Below are 15817 nucleotides of genomic sequence, written 5' to 3'. Positions count from 1 at the left end.
CAGTGCATGTAAGCTGTCAAACTGCAACAATCGGAGATAGCTCAGATTGTGAGCATTTGCAGCGGGTGTCAGCTGTTTCAGACAGCCAGCAGCTGCCAGGTATTCGCTTCATACCCAACCCGCACCTCTGTGATGTACATGTATGTCTAAGAGGAAATACAGTGACCCTCTAGTCCTGGACCAAAAAAAAAAAAAGGAAAGAAAAAGATGTCCGCTCTGTTTCACTGACTACCTTATACACACTGTCCACTGCTATACATCGGTAGTCTCAGACACTACACCCGCTTTGATTGACTTGTCAGTGCTGGCCAGTCACAACAACATGCAGTGTCTAAGACTACAGATTAATATAAATGCACAGTCTGCATCAAGTAGTCAGAAAAGCGGTTCGGCCATCTTTGTTTGTTCAGGCCGAAGGGTCACTTTAATAACTTTGCTCCATGGCATGGAGCGTCAGAGCACATGCGCCGTACAACGCCTCCCCTACCCAGGAGGGATGAGAGACAACTGTTCTGGTGATTGTGGGGGTCCCAGTGATAAGACCTCCACCAATCACCACCTATTTCTTGCACAGCTGATAAATGTAAATACCCCGTTAAATAAGAACTTGTGTAACTGCGGCTGGGTAGATGCATGCTATCACAAATTAAATCAGTAGAAGTGGACATGCCCTTTAAATTTTTAAGAATCACAAAAAACAGATATTGGGGATTCAAACAGCTGTATAAAAGTAGTATCGACCCACTGCTAGAGGATATATCCCTGGAACTGCAGTACCTTTCACTGGCTGCATACTGGGTGGCGCTGTTCTGGCAGTCACAGACCAGTAACGTCACTGCGAGAACATACTTTTATACGACTTTAATTGACCCCAGAAATGATTATTTTCTTATCAAAAACACAGAACGATCAAAACAGACAGGAAACTCAATCACTAGTAAGATGCGTATTAATCTGTCCGGTGATGGGTGTCAGTAGTGTAATCAGTGGGTGACCATTAATAAGAAGGTTACCAGAAGTGATGTCACAAGTGAAGGAGTAAATCTGTACTTGGAAACACTTGTAGGTGATCTGATGATGGATACTATACATGCGGATGATGGGGGAAGTGGAGAATGACCATCTAGGACGTGTGTGCAGTTAAGGCAGAAGATAAGAAAGTGTTGGCGCTCCCGTGTCTCTGCGCTGTCACATGACCTGTGCAATAAGGAATACTACAAGTAAAAATGAGAGTCTTACTGGGCATCAGTCTGGTCCTGTCGCAGCGCAATGCTCCCTTGTTCATCCAGCAAGTTCTCACGAGAAGTAGACTGCGCTGGATCCAGCTTCTTCACATATGCAGCGGGTACAAAACCCTGACGATCGTTCACTTCCACTTTCCACCAGTCCTGCAGCACAAAATCATACCAGCTTGTGTTTAAAAAGGTTGTACCCATAGGATAGGTGATAACAAAGTCTGATCTGTGGGAGGTCTCACCACAGAGACCCTCACCAACCTCAAGAACAGGCATCCAGTGTTCCCCTCTCCCCTTCACTGCAGGCTAGCTGCACCAGCGGTTGCAGCACTTGCACAATGTGGTTCCAGTCGGATTGATGGAGATAGCCAAGAACTTGTACTGAAATGAATGGGGTGGTGCTGCGCATATGTGACTGCTGTCCAATTCAAATCGGACATCACTACAGGGGGTGCAGTGAGCCTACAATGAAGATGAGAGGGGGCCCAACGACAAGCGGCTTCTGTTCTCGAGATCATTGGGGGGTCTCCATCACGAGACCCTACACTGATCAGACTTAACGCCCATCCTATTGATAAAAGCCAACATTGATTTAATCCCTTTAAAATGTCTGGCCATTTAAAAAAGGGAGTAAAATGTATAAGAGAAAAAAAAAAGTCTGGTCATGAATAGGAACAGTGCCACACACGTCTATAGGCTGTGTCTGGTACTGCAGCTTATTCCCATTCAAACGAATGTGGCCAAGCAGACTTTTTTTTTTTAAACCCTGGACAACCCCCTAGAATTTGGGCCACATTCTTTGACACTTGCCTACCTTATTAGTGCTGTTAAGCAGGGTCAGGATGTCTCCCTTCTTCATGGTCACCTCCCGTGGACTCTTCTCTTGATAATCGTACAGAGCCAGAACCAACTCCTTCCCGGTCTCATCGTCGGTTGGGGCCACTTGTTGCTGAGTGTTAATTATGAAGTCAAACAATGAAAATCTTGCAATAACCCCCCATAGCACATCTTCCCTAGTCACCTCAATGGGGATAGCATTACACTCAGAGTGAAGTCAATGGGAAAGTCCAACATTAGTAAGATCTTTGGGGAGTCACAGACCCCTCAGCTGAGACTTGTCAGTGAAGCTTCACTTTAGTTTCCCGCCAATAACTTTGTACATACCCTGCATCCTTGGGCCTGTTCCCTCAAAGATTGAATGCTGCTCCCATAGGCTCGCAGGTCAGACATCAGCGCTTCGTGTTTCTTCAGCAGAGCCTGCCATTAGGATAGGAACATTAGTAACTGGGTTATAGAAACATTCCCGTCCAGAGTAGGCCGCAGCAGAAGTCTCACCTCAGCAGAATCTTCATCTTTGCCATAATCGGTGCTCCCAACGATGGGCTCCTTCTCCCTCATCCAGGATTCGGCTTCATTAGCGTCAGCAAAGTACTGTTGAGCCTGCAGGGAGTCTTCAAGGTCCTGTCTGCGCTGAGACGCCTTATTTCTGAGAGACAGCCACTTATCATTCAGCTCCTTCAGCTTCACCTTCACTTCATCAGCTGCAAAGTGTCCTGTGCATCAGGGAAGAGGTCAGCAAGTAGTTAATACCATCCATGGAAAATCATCTATAGTGAGACCTTAGGGTAGGAATACAAATAGATCTGGTCTGTTCTCAGGAACACCGACCCTCCGAATGATATCACATTTATTACACAGACATGCCAAAAGTCCTGGGATAGTGGTACGTAAACTGATGAAGTGGTGGTATCTCAGGGGACACCCGGGACCGGCCACACCTGTATGAGTTTTGAGGGGTTATCTTGTGAGAGGTTGAACACCAGCCAGCGGGTTCATGGCAAAGCGACACGAGTTATCTGAGTTCAAACAAGGCAGGATAGTGGGCACAAGACAAATGGGACATTCCATTCCGAAGGTGTGCGGGCATTTAACATTCCTCGATCCAATGGGTCACTTGTACCCGGAATACGTCATAAAAGGCAATACCCACCCATAGTGGACGGCGCGGGAACTGCTTACGGGTGCTTAATGATCACGACTGGCAGCATTTAGGTAGATTTGTCCATGCAAACTGACAAGTTTCACTGCTTGGTGACTATTTGCAGCCCTTCATGAATCTCCACAATGATGGGATATTCCAGCAGTATAATGCAACGTGCCATTGGCCCAAGTTGTCCAGAATAGGATCAAGTAGCGAGTATGAATGGTGTGAGCTGCACATTCACCCAACACAAGCCCAATCGAGTATTTATGGGATGTGGTGGAGAAGTCCATTCACACTCGAGATCCTGCAGTCATATACCACGGAGCTTTGGGTGGCTATCCAGATGGAATAGCTCAACATCCCTTCAGATACCCTCCGTCCACTTGTGGAATCGATGCCACGCAGAGTTACTGCACTTCGCTGGACCAGAGAGGGTGTTATAAAATATTAGTTCCTGTCTCAAGACTTTTGGCACATCAGTGTACATGTTATCTGGCGTCAGTGGATTTCTATACTACAGTAGTCTTCAACTGTGAGCAGAATTTGGAGTATTTGTTCATCAACCCTTCTTACCTTCAGTGATCATATTATTTCCCTTCTGGGTGACGGCCTTAATACGGGGTTCATGTCCAGCTATCTCAGCTTGCAGAGCTTGGTGCTTCTTTAGCAAGTTCTGAACGCCAATTAAGTCCTTGCCTGGAGACAAAACACGTCGGCATAAGGTTTGATCCCATGACTGTAATATAGTTATCCTGATAGTGAATTACTGTAAGTTACCTCTGTTGGTGGAGGCTGCGATGGGTTCCTTTTCTCTTATCCAGGTTTCCTCATCCTCAACATCACGGAAAAGCTGTTGCAGACGCAGAGAGTCGGACAATTTCTCCTTGCGAGCAATCATGGGTTCTTTCAAAGCGTCATACCGCGCGACCAAGGCCTCTTGTTTCTTCTTTATGTTGTCTGCATCAAAATGGCCGGCCTCCTGGAATTGGCGCGCCTGGATGGTGATGCCATCTATACGGTCCTGCATGCATAATGCAACGTTGTGTATTTGGGAATATAAAAATTTTCCAAGTTCTATAGTTAGAATAGCTCAATGGTGCCCCCTGTAGTCAAGAGGGGTGTCGTCACAGGCCTCTCACCAGCCAAGCCAGAAACCTACTGTACACTGATGAGGGGCAAACACCCCGAAACAGCTGTCTGTGTATGGTTTTCTGGCTTGGTTTCCTATGCCCAATCATTGTTTTACAGACTTGTTAAAAAATCATACATTGATTTGAAGGAATGTTGCCAACCAATAGGTGGCGCTGTAAAGGAAGATGGAACAATACCTCATTTGCCCTGCAGTCAAGAAACACTAAAGAAATGTGTTGAGAGGGGTTGTGCCAAGAGAACAACCGCTGTTCATTTACCCCATTAGGGCATATGAATGACACAGAGCAGAGTCACCCGCTTAGAAACCCCTTCTATGACCCAGAATGAAGAACTGCTCAGTAAGAGCGGCTCCCCTTCTGCCAAACCTGTAGCTGTCCCGTTATTACAGGGCAGCCATTCACATGAACAGCCATCTGGTAACTACTTCTACATTTACCTCGGAAACCTGCAGGTGACTGCTGCTTCCCCTGGCAAAATCAACTAATGGCCATGGGTGCTGAAAGCCAGACCCAGGGCGATCAGCTGTTGGATCTAGGGCCCCACATTTGGGTAGGGGTTGTGCATGTTGACACAACCCTTTAAGTACCTGGTGAGCGGCTACATCAGCCTCCAGCAAAGCATGTTTCTTCTGAAGGTTCTGCACGTTTGTCAAGTCTTTGCCATAATCATCTGAAGCCAGATGTCCCTCCACCTCATACAGCCAGAGCTCAATGTCTTCAACATTTCGGTTGAACTGTTGCTGCTGGTTGGCCTCGCGCAGCTTGATGCCTGCGTAAAGACATGGTCATAATACTGGCCTTTCCTACTAAATACATTTTCCATTCTGAGAACGGCTTAGATGACCAACAAGTCCTCACCTTTGCGATCTGTGGCCTCCAGCAGCCTCTTCCACAGGGTGATCACTTCATTCATGCGTGCTGCCACCTCATCGGATGCATAGTGGTTCACATCAATTAACTTCTGGCCAGAGTTTTCCAATGAGTCGATGCGGCTTTGATTTGCAGATAGTTCGGCCTCGAAAGCCTGGTGCTTCTGGACCTTCCCCTGAAGATTGGATGGATCCTGGGTGAAAGCATGGGGAAGATTTAATGCAGTAAGGTGAAACCGCAACAGAGTAGATAATCAAATGAAGCTCAGCCACCCCCATGAGACCTCACCTTGTAGGCCTCGTCGGTGGCAGTCTTCATCTTCTCATTAATCCAGCTCTTCAGTTCATCGGAGTCCCTGAAGAACTGCTGCAGGTGGAAGGAGTCAGCCAACTGGGTGCGGCGATACAGAGCCCGCTCATGGAGGGCATTGCGGCGACTTAGGAGCTGCCAAGACAATCACATATGACAATATTAAAAATTGTGTCCAGGAATACGTGAGAGAAATTCAAGAAGAGGCAAGACTATCTTACCGCATCTCTGCGTGCAGCAACATCGTCCATCGCATAGTGGTTGTTTTGAATCAGTTTTGTGGCAAATTCATCCAGAGCCTAAAAATTGGATTAAAAACATCACAAAACATTAAAAAACACACAATGATCGCTATAAAAGTCAAATAATATCAACTTCTGAGTGATGTGCACATGTTCTTCCATAGAATTGTATGAGAGAGCATGTCCATGTCGCTCCCAGAAAAGTCATTACTTCATGCCCAGCACGACCTTCACCGGAAGCTAGAAAGTCACAGATGCAGGTCTAAGGCACAGGAGAGGCTGCAGACTGCACCCTGCAAGTCGCAGGCAGTTTGCAAAATCCAGGCCGTGGCAGGACAAAGCAGAGGATAGGTTGGCAACAGTCTACAACAAACAGCCTGGAGAAGACTGGGTGACAACAGCAGGATAGCACTTAGATTTGTGGCTGTCTGGATGGTTGTCTTGCATTCTGCCATTTTAACCCAATTTTGGATTTAGGGTTTCCTAGGGGGTTTTAGCTTTCTGCCATTATACAATGGTGCCATCTGCTGGCTAGAGCCAGTACTGCTGTATGGGACATGCTTGAGAGGCCCCCCGACAACAGAGCGGCCAGTGATATACAGTAAGATTACCCTGCCGGACGTCTTTCGACATCGAAGCTGTACAGCTTTCAATCAGAATGTCTTCAGACAGTGGATTGGAAAGGGTTAAAATGCCACTTCGGGTCGCTGTAACTTCTTATACATATATTGAAAAAGTAAAAGCAACTCATTCTCTGCAAGGAAACTTACTGTGATTTTCTCCTCTTGGGCACTAAGAGATTTTTCAAAATCCTCATGTTTCTTCAGAAGGGCTTCCACGCTATCCAAAGAATCTCCCAAATCCTCATTTAGCAGGAACGCCTAATGTACAAAATGGCAGAAGGTGAAGAGAAGCTTATTAAGTGGGACACCTTTAAAGATGCTGAGTGACGACCGGCTCGGACCTCTTGTTTGCTCATCCAGTTGTCCACTTGCTCGGTGTCTCTGTAGAAAAGCTGAAGGTCCATGCACTGCTCATACTGCTGTCTGCGAAGGTCCCACAGTTCCAAAAGGGAAGTTCTCTCCTCTGCCAAGATTGTGAGCTGGGAGCAAAAACATATGGTTTATTAGAAAAATATCTGGTCAATTTTTGGAGTGAAGGAAGTGACTTCAATCCCCTGATCTCAGAACAATGATTGAATGACAGGCTTGTCTACTGAACACACAAGAGCAGTGTAGCTGACATGTGCATGGAGTCATCCTTCTGTACAAGTCAAGCTTGTGGGAAGAATACCCTCATACATACTGTGATATTTGTAGAAATATAAATACCCCTTTACCACCATCGCTTGGCTATGCTATCACTTCTTGTTCATTGGGGAGGGGGGTGGGGGGCACTGTGCAAGTTAAAGGGGCTTTCCAACATTCAGGAAGACCTAAAAATAAAATTAGTATCCCAGGGCAAGCAGTAGCATAGAAAAAAATAGAAATGACTCCCCCTTTCACCATGCCGCTGGTCCAGTGCTGCCAATCTATTCCCCTCCACTGCAATCTCCACTGATAGAAGCAATGAGATCACGTTCTGCACTCATGTGTGTCTGCAGCCACACATGAAGACTGAGACTATGTGACATTCATTGCTTCCTGTATCAGTGCGGATTAGGGGTGTGTTGTCTGACTGGATGCGCGTTAAAGGGTGGAGTAAGAATGCGATCACAAACGGTGGATTTTGATACACATCCGCAGCAGACTTCACCACTTCAGGGGTGTAATCTGCTGCAGATCCGCGTCAAAAATAAGCACTGAATGGTGCGCATTTTTCTGCTACTAATCCCTACCTTGGGTCACTTTTTTCTGAAGGAGTAAAAAGAAAAAAAGGAAATAATCTCAGCGCTCAAGAATAGGATACCAGTTAACTGTGAAGTTAGATGTAGTAATAAACTTACTTCACGGAGGCGTCCGTGGGTAGACCCCTCCGATCCCAGAGAGCATGTAACAAAATCCTGCGGCAAAGAGCGATCCGTTTCACTGGTTTATTAACTTACAATGATGGTAGACGCGTTTCGGCCAGTCAAGGGTCTGGCCTTCATCAATTACAAGATAAAATATGGCAGATATGCAATATATATAACAATAAAAAATTAGTAATTACCTTCTCATGTGGTGTGTGAGAGTGTTGTTCCGTTGTGCAAAAGTCGCGTATGGAGAGGGAGGGCGCCGCAAGATGACGTTGGTGGTGTCTGTCTCTGCCCTATTCCAAGATGGCTAACAGTAACTCGGCTGTTACTGGGCAGAGACAGACAACGCCAACGTCATCTTGCGGCGCCCTCCCTCTCCATACGCGAATTTTGCACAACGGAACAACACTCTCACACACCACATGAGAAGGTAATTACTAATTTTTTATTGTTATATATATTGCATATCTGCCATATTTTATCTTGTACTTGATGAAGGCCAGACCCTTGACTGGCCGAAACGCGTCTACCATCATTGTAAGTTAATAAACCAGTGAAACGGATCGCTCTTTGCCGCAGGATTTTGTTACATGCTCTCTGGGATCGGAGGAGTCTACCCACGGACGCCTCCGTGAAGTAAGTTTATTACTACATCTAACTTCACAGTTAACTGGTATCCTATTCTTGAGCGCTGAGATTATTTCCTTTTTTTCTTTTTACTGCATACTTTCCCCCATCAATTAATTGTTTGGGGGCCATCTCAAGCCGCTCTGCAGCTTTCATCTACCTGCATGAATTGGGACCTCAAGATTTACCCGTCTAGCCACAATTCATCAACTATGGTCATCTGAATAGTGAGCGCTCCCTTCCTATAACATTGATATTTTTTCTGAAGGAGGGAAACCCCTTTGAAAGACTGTAGCCATGGAGCACAACATATAGACAGAAGTTCTGCTGTGCAGGAAAAAAAGCTGAGGGGATTATGGATCTACAGACCGACAGGGGTCCCCAAACCCAGAACTCCTGGATCATAATATAAAAGGACATCCTATATAATAAGATGTAACAGTATAATATAGAAATCCCTCTATTAACCAAACGGATTCCATGAGCCCTACTGGAAGATCTGCCTACACGTTGTTCGGACAGGTGAAGAATAGTTCATCATACTGATCAATACCTTCTCTCGGACTTCATCAGACGCGTAGTGTCCGGCGTTCAGCAGAGCGTGTCCGGCAGCATCTGCAGCTTTAAAGCTGTCTTCATGAGCATCAATTTCACCCTGAATCCAAGAATGGAAAAAAGTGGTTAACCACAGCTTTATTAAAAACAGGAACAGATGTTGCAGACGGCGGGAGTCTGGTCAAAGAGAGATTAGAGCTCATCACTGCCAAACCCATCTGACTACAGTACATCATGCAGTGATAAAAAAAACGGTACAGCGCATAGAACCCTCTACAATATTTTATCCTACTGCCTTCTCCCAAGTTATGTCACGACTAATGCAATCTTTGGGATAAACTTGAATCCTAAACAAGCTTACACTCCAATCCAACTACTAACATCTACTTGTTTCTCCGTGAGTTACATGCTCCGCCCCGATCACAACAGTGGCGTCAAAGGTCCTTTATCCTGAGTCAATGGGTTACATGCTCCACCCCTGATCACATGACAGTGATATCATCATAGGTCCTATTCCTTAGCAAACTGAGGCCAGGGGGATGCATAACTCACTCACTCACTCACTCGGGATGACCTCCGTCTGAAGGACCTTTGATGGCGCACAGTCATGTGATCATGAGCAAAGCATGTAACTGACTCCGAATGATCAGGGTTGGAGCAAGAGAGAGTTAAATGCGCCACCCCTGATCACATGACTCACCTAATCAAAGGTCCTGTGCATATGGCTGCTGTCCAGCTAGGTGTTCGTTAGTATTCCATAGCAACTGAGGCCGCGGGGAGGGGGTTGCAGGTGACTAACGAACACCTATAGCAGCCATGTACTTACAGGACCTGTCATGATGTCACAGTCATGTGATCAGTCTGGGGTCCCATGACCAAGGTGTGCAGGACTCCGCTGTGCTGCTTTTCATACCTGTTGTATGAAGAATGTATGTAGCAGAGTTGTGTGTGTGTGTGTGTGTGTGTGTGTGTGTGTGTGTGTGACGTGCATGTAGTAGAGTTGTGTGTGTGTGAGACGTGCATGTAGTGGAGCTGTGTGGCGCATTGCGCCACCAGAAACACTGGTGCTATGTAATTTCCTAATAATTACTAGTGATTACCTACCAACCACTTGCATTTACCTTATGCTCTTGGTGTCTGTCAAGAAGAGCCTCAGCTCCAGCCACATCATTGGCCAGCTCATCAGCATTGATAAGAGCCTTCATTTCGGTTACCCAGCTGGTCAAGTCTCTAAAATCTGCAAGGAACCTCTGCAACCTGACAAGAAAATATAAGCCCATTCAATGACCCAGTAGCATAGAAATCTAGTCAGTACAGCTTGCAAGACAAACACTGCTTTATTGCACACTCCTTGTCTTCACTACTCACTTGTAGGAGTCATTGAGACGTGTGTGGCGTTCTGCAGCCAGTGTGCGGATTTGCTCCCAATTGGTAAGGAGCTCCTCTCCCTTCACCTGGATCTGGGTTGCATTCTGAGGGTGCGACTCCTGCAGGCGTTCAGACTCGACACGCAAGGCTTTCACCTAGTAATAAAGAAGGGACTGAAGCCTCACTGCATCTTTATGGTGGTCACCTAGAGGTCAGAGTGTGGGGGGGCATACATACCTTCTCCTCTAAGGCTGCAAGGTCTCGTTCCAGACCCTCATGCTTCCGAAGAAGTGCTTGCACACTGGCCAAGTCTCGGCCAAAGTCATCGGATGCCATCAGCTGCTCCTTCTCCCTGATCCAGCCAATAGTTTCATCTACATCTCTAAAGTCGGGAATGAAGAAAGCAGAGTGAGAACACACGGCAGTGGGCTACGGAGAGACTAGACAGAATTCACAGCCTGACCCAGCACCATGTGGCAATATCATGTATCGTTGGACAGAGCTGGATAATAAATGCATGCTGTTGCAAACCTGTTAAATCGTTGGACTTCTGCAGCTCCAAATAGCTTCCCTTGTCTCTGCAGAGCCAGTCCCTTCAAGCGCTGCCAGTTAGTATTGACTTCCTCTTGTTTGGTCGTGATCAATTCAAGTTCTGGATGTTCCTCCTGTGGACAGAATGACAAGGAGGCAAAGTTGGTAGAATGACGCCAGCTGGAGTTTTCTAGACAAATTACATTCTTGTGGGGGTGTAATCACCTGTGCCAATTTGCTGGCGAACTGGTTGACTTCATTGACCCTCTCTTCATGAGCCGCCAGGTCAGTTTGAAACTCTTCAAACTTTTTCTGCAGGACTTCTACGTGTTCAAGATCTTGCCCCAACTCCTCGGAAGTCACAATGGCCTCCTGGCAAGGTGAGAAAAGAAGAATTACATATCAAGAATAATACAAGCATCCTGCAAATCGAGTATAGGGAACATGATATTATACAAGATAAGTCCAATTGGGCAGGTCAGTATATATTACGGGAGGGTGGATGGTAAAATCCAAGAACGCTGCAGGAGTCTGTAGAGTGCTGATACTCCTCAGGGATTCCCATCCTTTCCTTGCATAGCTCCACTGTAATGCTCATAAGAGAGCTCTACTGAAACAAGAAGGGGAGGGGGGGAGGTTTTTTTTTTTTTTTTTTTAACTACTAGGGTCTGGTGCGAAAAACGGAGGATTTTAGGAAATATGAGTTAGGGTGGAGCCACGCAGTCCAGTGTCGCACACCCACCCACCTCCCATGAACAAAGGTTCACACAATTTTAGTGCAAAATTGCACGGCCATTGTGGTTGCATGTGGCTTGGCTGTGAGCTGCAAGTTGTGGCTTCACCCTACTTTATGTTAAAGAAGTTGTACAAAGTTTGACTTTTATCACCTGTCCACAGGATAGATGATAAAAGTCTGATCGATGGGAGTCTCACCGCTGAGACCACCACTGATCCAGAGAACACAAAGGCTTTTGCCGAAACGCGTTCAGCGTGCACTTGTGAGCTGTATGCTTTATTTTATTCAATAAAGAAGGAAATTTTTAACGGTAGCAGCTCCCCTCCATCTCTATTTTCTGCTCATATAGCTGATAAACATCCAATTTCGTACAACCCCTTTTAGACTCAGTATTTCAGCTGCAGTACCAGGCACAGCCACACTAGTATGCACAGGGCTATACCTGGGGACATGGCATCCTGCTGATCCAAAACCTCAATACTGCAACCCACTGGCCCACCGTGATTACATCGTAGAGGATTGATGACGTTACGGAACGAGCGCCTTCCCTCTGTGACCACTTTACATGCCGTGATTAACATTTATCACAGCATGGAGGGAGTTAACAGCGGGGATTGCCGTTTTCACCGATTTCCCACTGTTGCAGCCGGAGGCCAGCAACCCCTGCAGATGACTTAAGCTCAGCTTTTAAGCCCGTGCCATCCATAGGACGTAGGTTTACGACCATTTGTGTTAACCCCTTCCCAGCCAGGATGTACATTTAAGTTCTGCAGTGGAAAGGGGTTAAATCCCACTTTGCAAAAATCTACAAAACTTGTCCTAAGACTTTGCAAGTGTACTATATACCTTGTCAATGATCCAGTCGAGCACATCCTCGCACTCCCGCAGGTACTGGACCAGCTTTTGGGCCTGCTGCAGCTTGACCCCCTTCTCTTGCATTTTCAGAAGCAGCTGCTCCCATAGACGGTGCAGCTCTACTAGACGGGTCTGTGGAATAAGAAGCACAAGGACATGATTAATGGCCGCCTTCATCCTTCTACGAGGTGCTCGGAGGGAGCAGTAACTACATCTTCCCTAAGAGAAGACGCAGAGGAAAATCTCAAACAAGGGTGGAAATAAAAGCAGGAAGATGTCCTACAGCTCCGCTTCACTTTGTGCATTGGGGCTCATGCAGATAGCAGAACTGTTTGCACAGAGCCTGTAAGAGGCACACAGAGGATGCCCATACCATAAGAGCAATAGGCACTCAGTGTGCCGCCTCAGGGTGCATACATGAATCTAGAGAGTAGATGGTCCAAGTATAGAGATCATGCAAGAAGGAAGTTATCACTGCAGTCCAGACACGCCACCTACACGTATGTGAGACCCAACTTGCACACTGGTGACTATTGGTCGCTGTGCAGTCCGGTATGGCGTGAAAGACTAAACCACAAATATGCAAGTTAACAACTATCACCATGTCAGGCATCTGTGCATGGAACAAGTGGACTTCACATAGCGATGGATCAATACACATTTTTAGATTCAGGACATTCACAGAAGTGTCATTGTGTAACACGTTCACCATCCGAGAGCACAGGGTGAAGGATGGCTGCGTGCACGAACATTCATGGCCTCCGTAAGAGTGCTGCCCATAGCAACCAGTAAGATACCGGAAGGCCGCGTTACTTGTCAAAGGACATGGTCTGCTATGGGCAGCACTAGCATTAAAGGCTACATACACCTTTACAACAATGAGGCTCTTTGCACCAGGTCCTAGAGAGGAACTGCAATTTTAAAGTTTTGACATGTCAGTGCAACATGTTAAAAGTATTGATCAGAGGGGGTCCGAGTGTGGAGACCCCGGCCAATCACTGAAATGAAGGGGCTGCATTGCTCACATGAGGTTGTGCTTCTTCGGCAGTCATCTCCTTTCGGCAGCTGAAGACGGATATCGGTGTCAGTCTTCAGCTGCCAAGCGGAGCAGACAGGCAGCTAAGACAACCGAAAGGGGCACTTGTGTAAGTGCTGCAACCCCTTTATCACAGCAATCAGCTAAGATCTCAGCACCCAGACCCCCACTGATCAACACTTTTGACATGTTGCACTGACATGTGCTGGTATACATTGGCGTCGGAGCAGAAGCCGCTACTCCGACCCATGTAGTGGCTAACGCTTGTAATTGCAGGCTGGGGTCCCATTGATTTCAAAGAGAGCTGCGCCTACAAGTGTCGACTACTACACAAGGGTCAGACTAGTCCGACCCCAGCGTATTCTGGCACCAGCAGCCGGTGCGGCCCAGAAAACCCCATTAAGGTTAACCAGGAATTCTCTGGTACAACTGCTGGAATAACAGTAATTCACTGGGATTATAAAGTGGCCAAAACAAAACCAGTTTCCTCGGCGCCGGACACTTACTCTGATGGTCTCCGATGAAAAGTGGGACTCCGTGATCATCTGGTTCCCAGTGTTGTCCAGTTTTACAATTGCTCCGGCGTTTGCCTGCACTTCTGCCTCGAAGGCCAGGTGTTTCTGCAGTTTCCCCTGCAAGCATATAAACTTCATATTAACCATTCATCCAAATTACTACCCCACCACCACCTACAACATTTTCGGACCCCCTCGTCCTGAAGTGCAACTCCTTTGGCAGTTTGACAGAACATCTCACCTGGAGGTTGGATGGGTCCTTGTAGTTCTCATCTGACGCGATCTGAAGCTTCTCTAGGATCCATTTCTCGAGCTCCTCGGCGTCGCGCTGGAAGAACTGGAAGCGATAGGAATCCTCGAGCTTCTGCCGACGAACGGTTGACAACTCCTTGAAGCGCAAGTAGCGGTCCAGAACTTGCTGACGTCTCTCCTGGATGTCCTCCGCCGTCTCCAGCACCTTGACCCCGCTTGAATCCATTTTCTGAAAGGAATACAAGATTCTAGTAAGAACAGTGATGGAAACCGAGATCTGAGGGGAATACAGAGATTCCTAGCTGAGCAGCAAGAACAAGAAGTGGTAATGCCCTTGTAAAGTAGTCCCTAGCGGATGGTGCCCGATGTAGTGGCAGAGGGCATGACGCCTCATAGCCTAGCATTAATGGCACTAGCGTTCTCAATGGCACTCTTCATTGCCTTGTTCTTTTGGATGCGTTCATCTTTTCTCACGAGACGCCACGTCAGCCCATCTATAACATCCAGTTTATGCCAACTTTTAAACAAAATGAAGGCAATCAACCCAGTTTGCATTACTGCAGGCTTAGAGGGGTTTTATGGGACTAGAAAAACCCCGCAGCACCACACTAGTCCATGGGTTGGATGTGTCTCCATGAATGAGAACGACTGAATGATCGATGTTTAAAACATACAATTAGCGAATGAGCCAAAGATCATTTTTATCCCTGCATAAAATAAATGATGAACGAGAGCGAACAATTTATTGTCCAATCGTTGGCCGTGATTACTGAACAATTATGGTGCAAATTTAAACGATCAAGCGGGTTTTTTTGTTAGTTTTTTTAACGCTAATATTCCGTGTAAAAGCCCCCTTTAGTACTCGTTACCTCTGTAGCTGGGCAGACTACCTGCTCCGTGGGGACCACCGATCGTTAACACAATTGCTCGTCCCCATTCAGTTGTCACTGATCGCCTGCACATTTCGCCATTTACACGGTGAGACGTACAAAAGGTATTGTGGTCTCCAGGGCTCTCAGGCTGCTGCAAAACAACAACACTCCCACCATGCCATGCTGAGAGGACAGCGGATTGTCGAGGGGTCAGTTATAAAATAACCTGTATATCTCACGTGGCCACAAAATACAGAACACGCTAAAAGTCCCTCCATAGTATGACCAATAACGGAGAAACAACATAGAAATTAAATGCAGAGAGTCACATTTTTGCGCATTAGTTCTGTGATCCATCCTTCATCTAATACAATGCAAGGCAAGGCAAAACCACAACAACATGGCGGACGGATCACAGAACCGACGCAAATCCATTCTACTATTGAGCTGCACAAACCGGACGTGCTTCGTTTCAGTGCCGACATCATGGGGGAGTACTTGCTATTTTTGGCATTTTATCTCATAAAGCGGACAAGGTGAGAGGAGGAGCGCTGCTGCTGGGGAGTATAATGCAGCTAGGCAGATGGTAAAACACAGCCGCACCTATAACAAGCCCCCTCCCCCACCCCATGACTTCACAGCTCAGCACAGGGTTGTCACACTTGCATTCCTATGATGAATCTGGAGCATTTCCAGCCACATTCCTCCGCAGTTATCGCAGG

The 15817-nt window shown here is 46.7% G+C and overlaps 1 protein-coding gene across 2 annotated transcripts in view; it reads right to left on the bottom strand.

The window, feature by feature from the left end:
• Positions 1–15817, bottom strand: part of SPTAN1 (spectrin alpha, non-erythrocytic 1) — a 55313-nt gene that overhangs the window by 26783 nt on the left and 12713 nt on the right. For both annotated transcript variants that reach the window (XM_066580352.1, XM_066580353.1), the window contains 21 exons: positions 14213–14452; positions 13963–14088; positions 12412–12552; positions 11055–11201; positions 10830–10963; positions 10536–10680; positions 10299–10453; positions 10052–10187; positions 8929–9030; positions 6756–6893; positions 6562–6672; positions 5771–5848; positions 5529–5684; positions 5229–5433; positions 4958–5139; positions 3997–4240; positions 3793–3915; positions 2571–2788; positions 2400–2492; positions 2050–2184; positions 1240–1388 (listed from right to left, as the gene is read on the bottom strand). In XM_066580352.1, coding sequence (XP_066436449.1) covers positions 1240–1388; positions 2050–2184; positions 2400–2492; positions 2571–2788; positions 3793–3915; positions 3997–4240; positions 4958–5139; positions 5229–5433; positions 5529–5684; positions 5771–5848; positions 6562–6672; positions 6756–6893; positions 8929–9030; positions 10052–10187; positions 10299–10453; positions 10536–10680; positions 10830–10963; positions 11055–11201; positions 12412–12552; positions 13963–14088; positions 14213–14449 — 3155 coding nt within the window. In that variant the 5' untranslated portion in view covers positions 14450–14452. Of the gene's footprint in view, positions 1–1239; positions 1389–2049; positions 2185–2399; positions 2493–2570; positions 2789–3792; positions 3916–3996; positions 4241–4957; positions 5140–5228; positions 5434–5528; positions 5685–5770; positions 5849–6561; positions 6673–6755; positions 6894–8928; positions 9031–10051; positions 10188–10298; positions 10454–10535; positions 10681–10829; positions 10964–11054; positions 11202–12411; positions 12553–13962; positions 14089–14212; positions 14453–15817 lie in introns of those variants that run through there.

Source organism: Eleutherodactylus coqui, chromosome 10 (assembly GCF_035609145.1).
Source record: "Eleutherodactylus coqui strain aEleCoq1 chromosome 10, aEleCoq1.hap1, whole genome shotgun sequence".
In the NCBI taxonomy this organism is placed as follows: Eukaryota; Metazoa; Chordata; class Amphibia; order Anura; family Eleutherodactylidae; genus Eleutherodactylus; species Eleutherodactylus coqui.
Note: the sequence above shows the minus strand (reverse complement) of the source record. Positions and strands in the feature narration are given on the sequence as shown.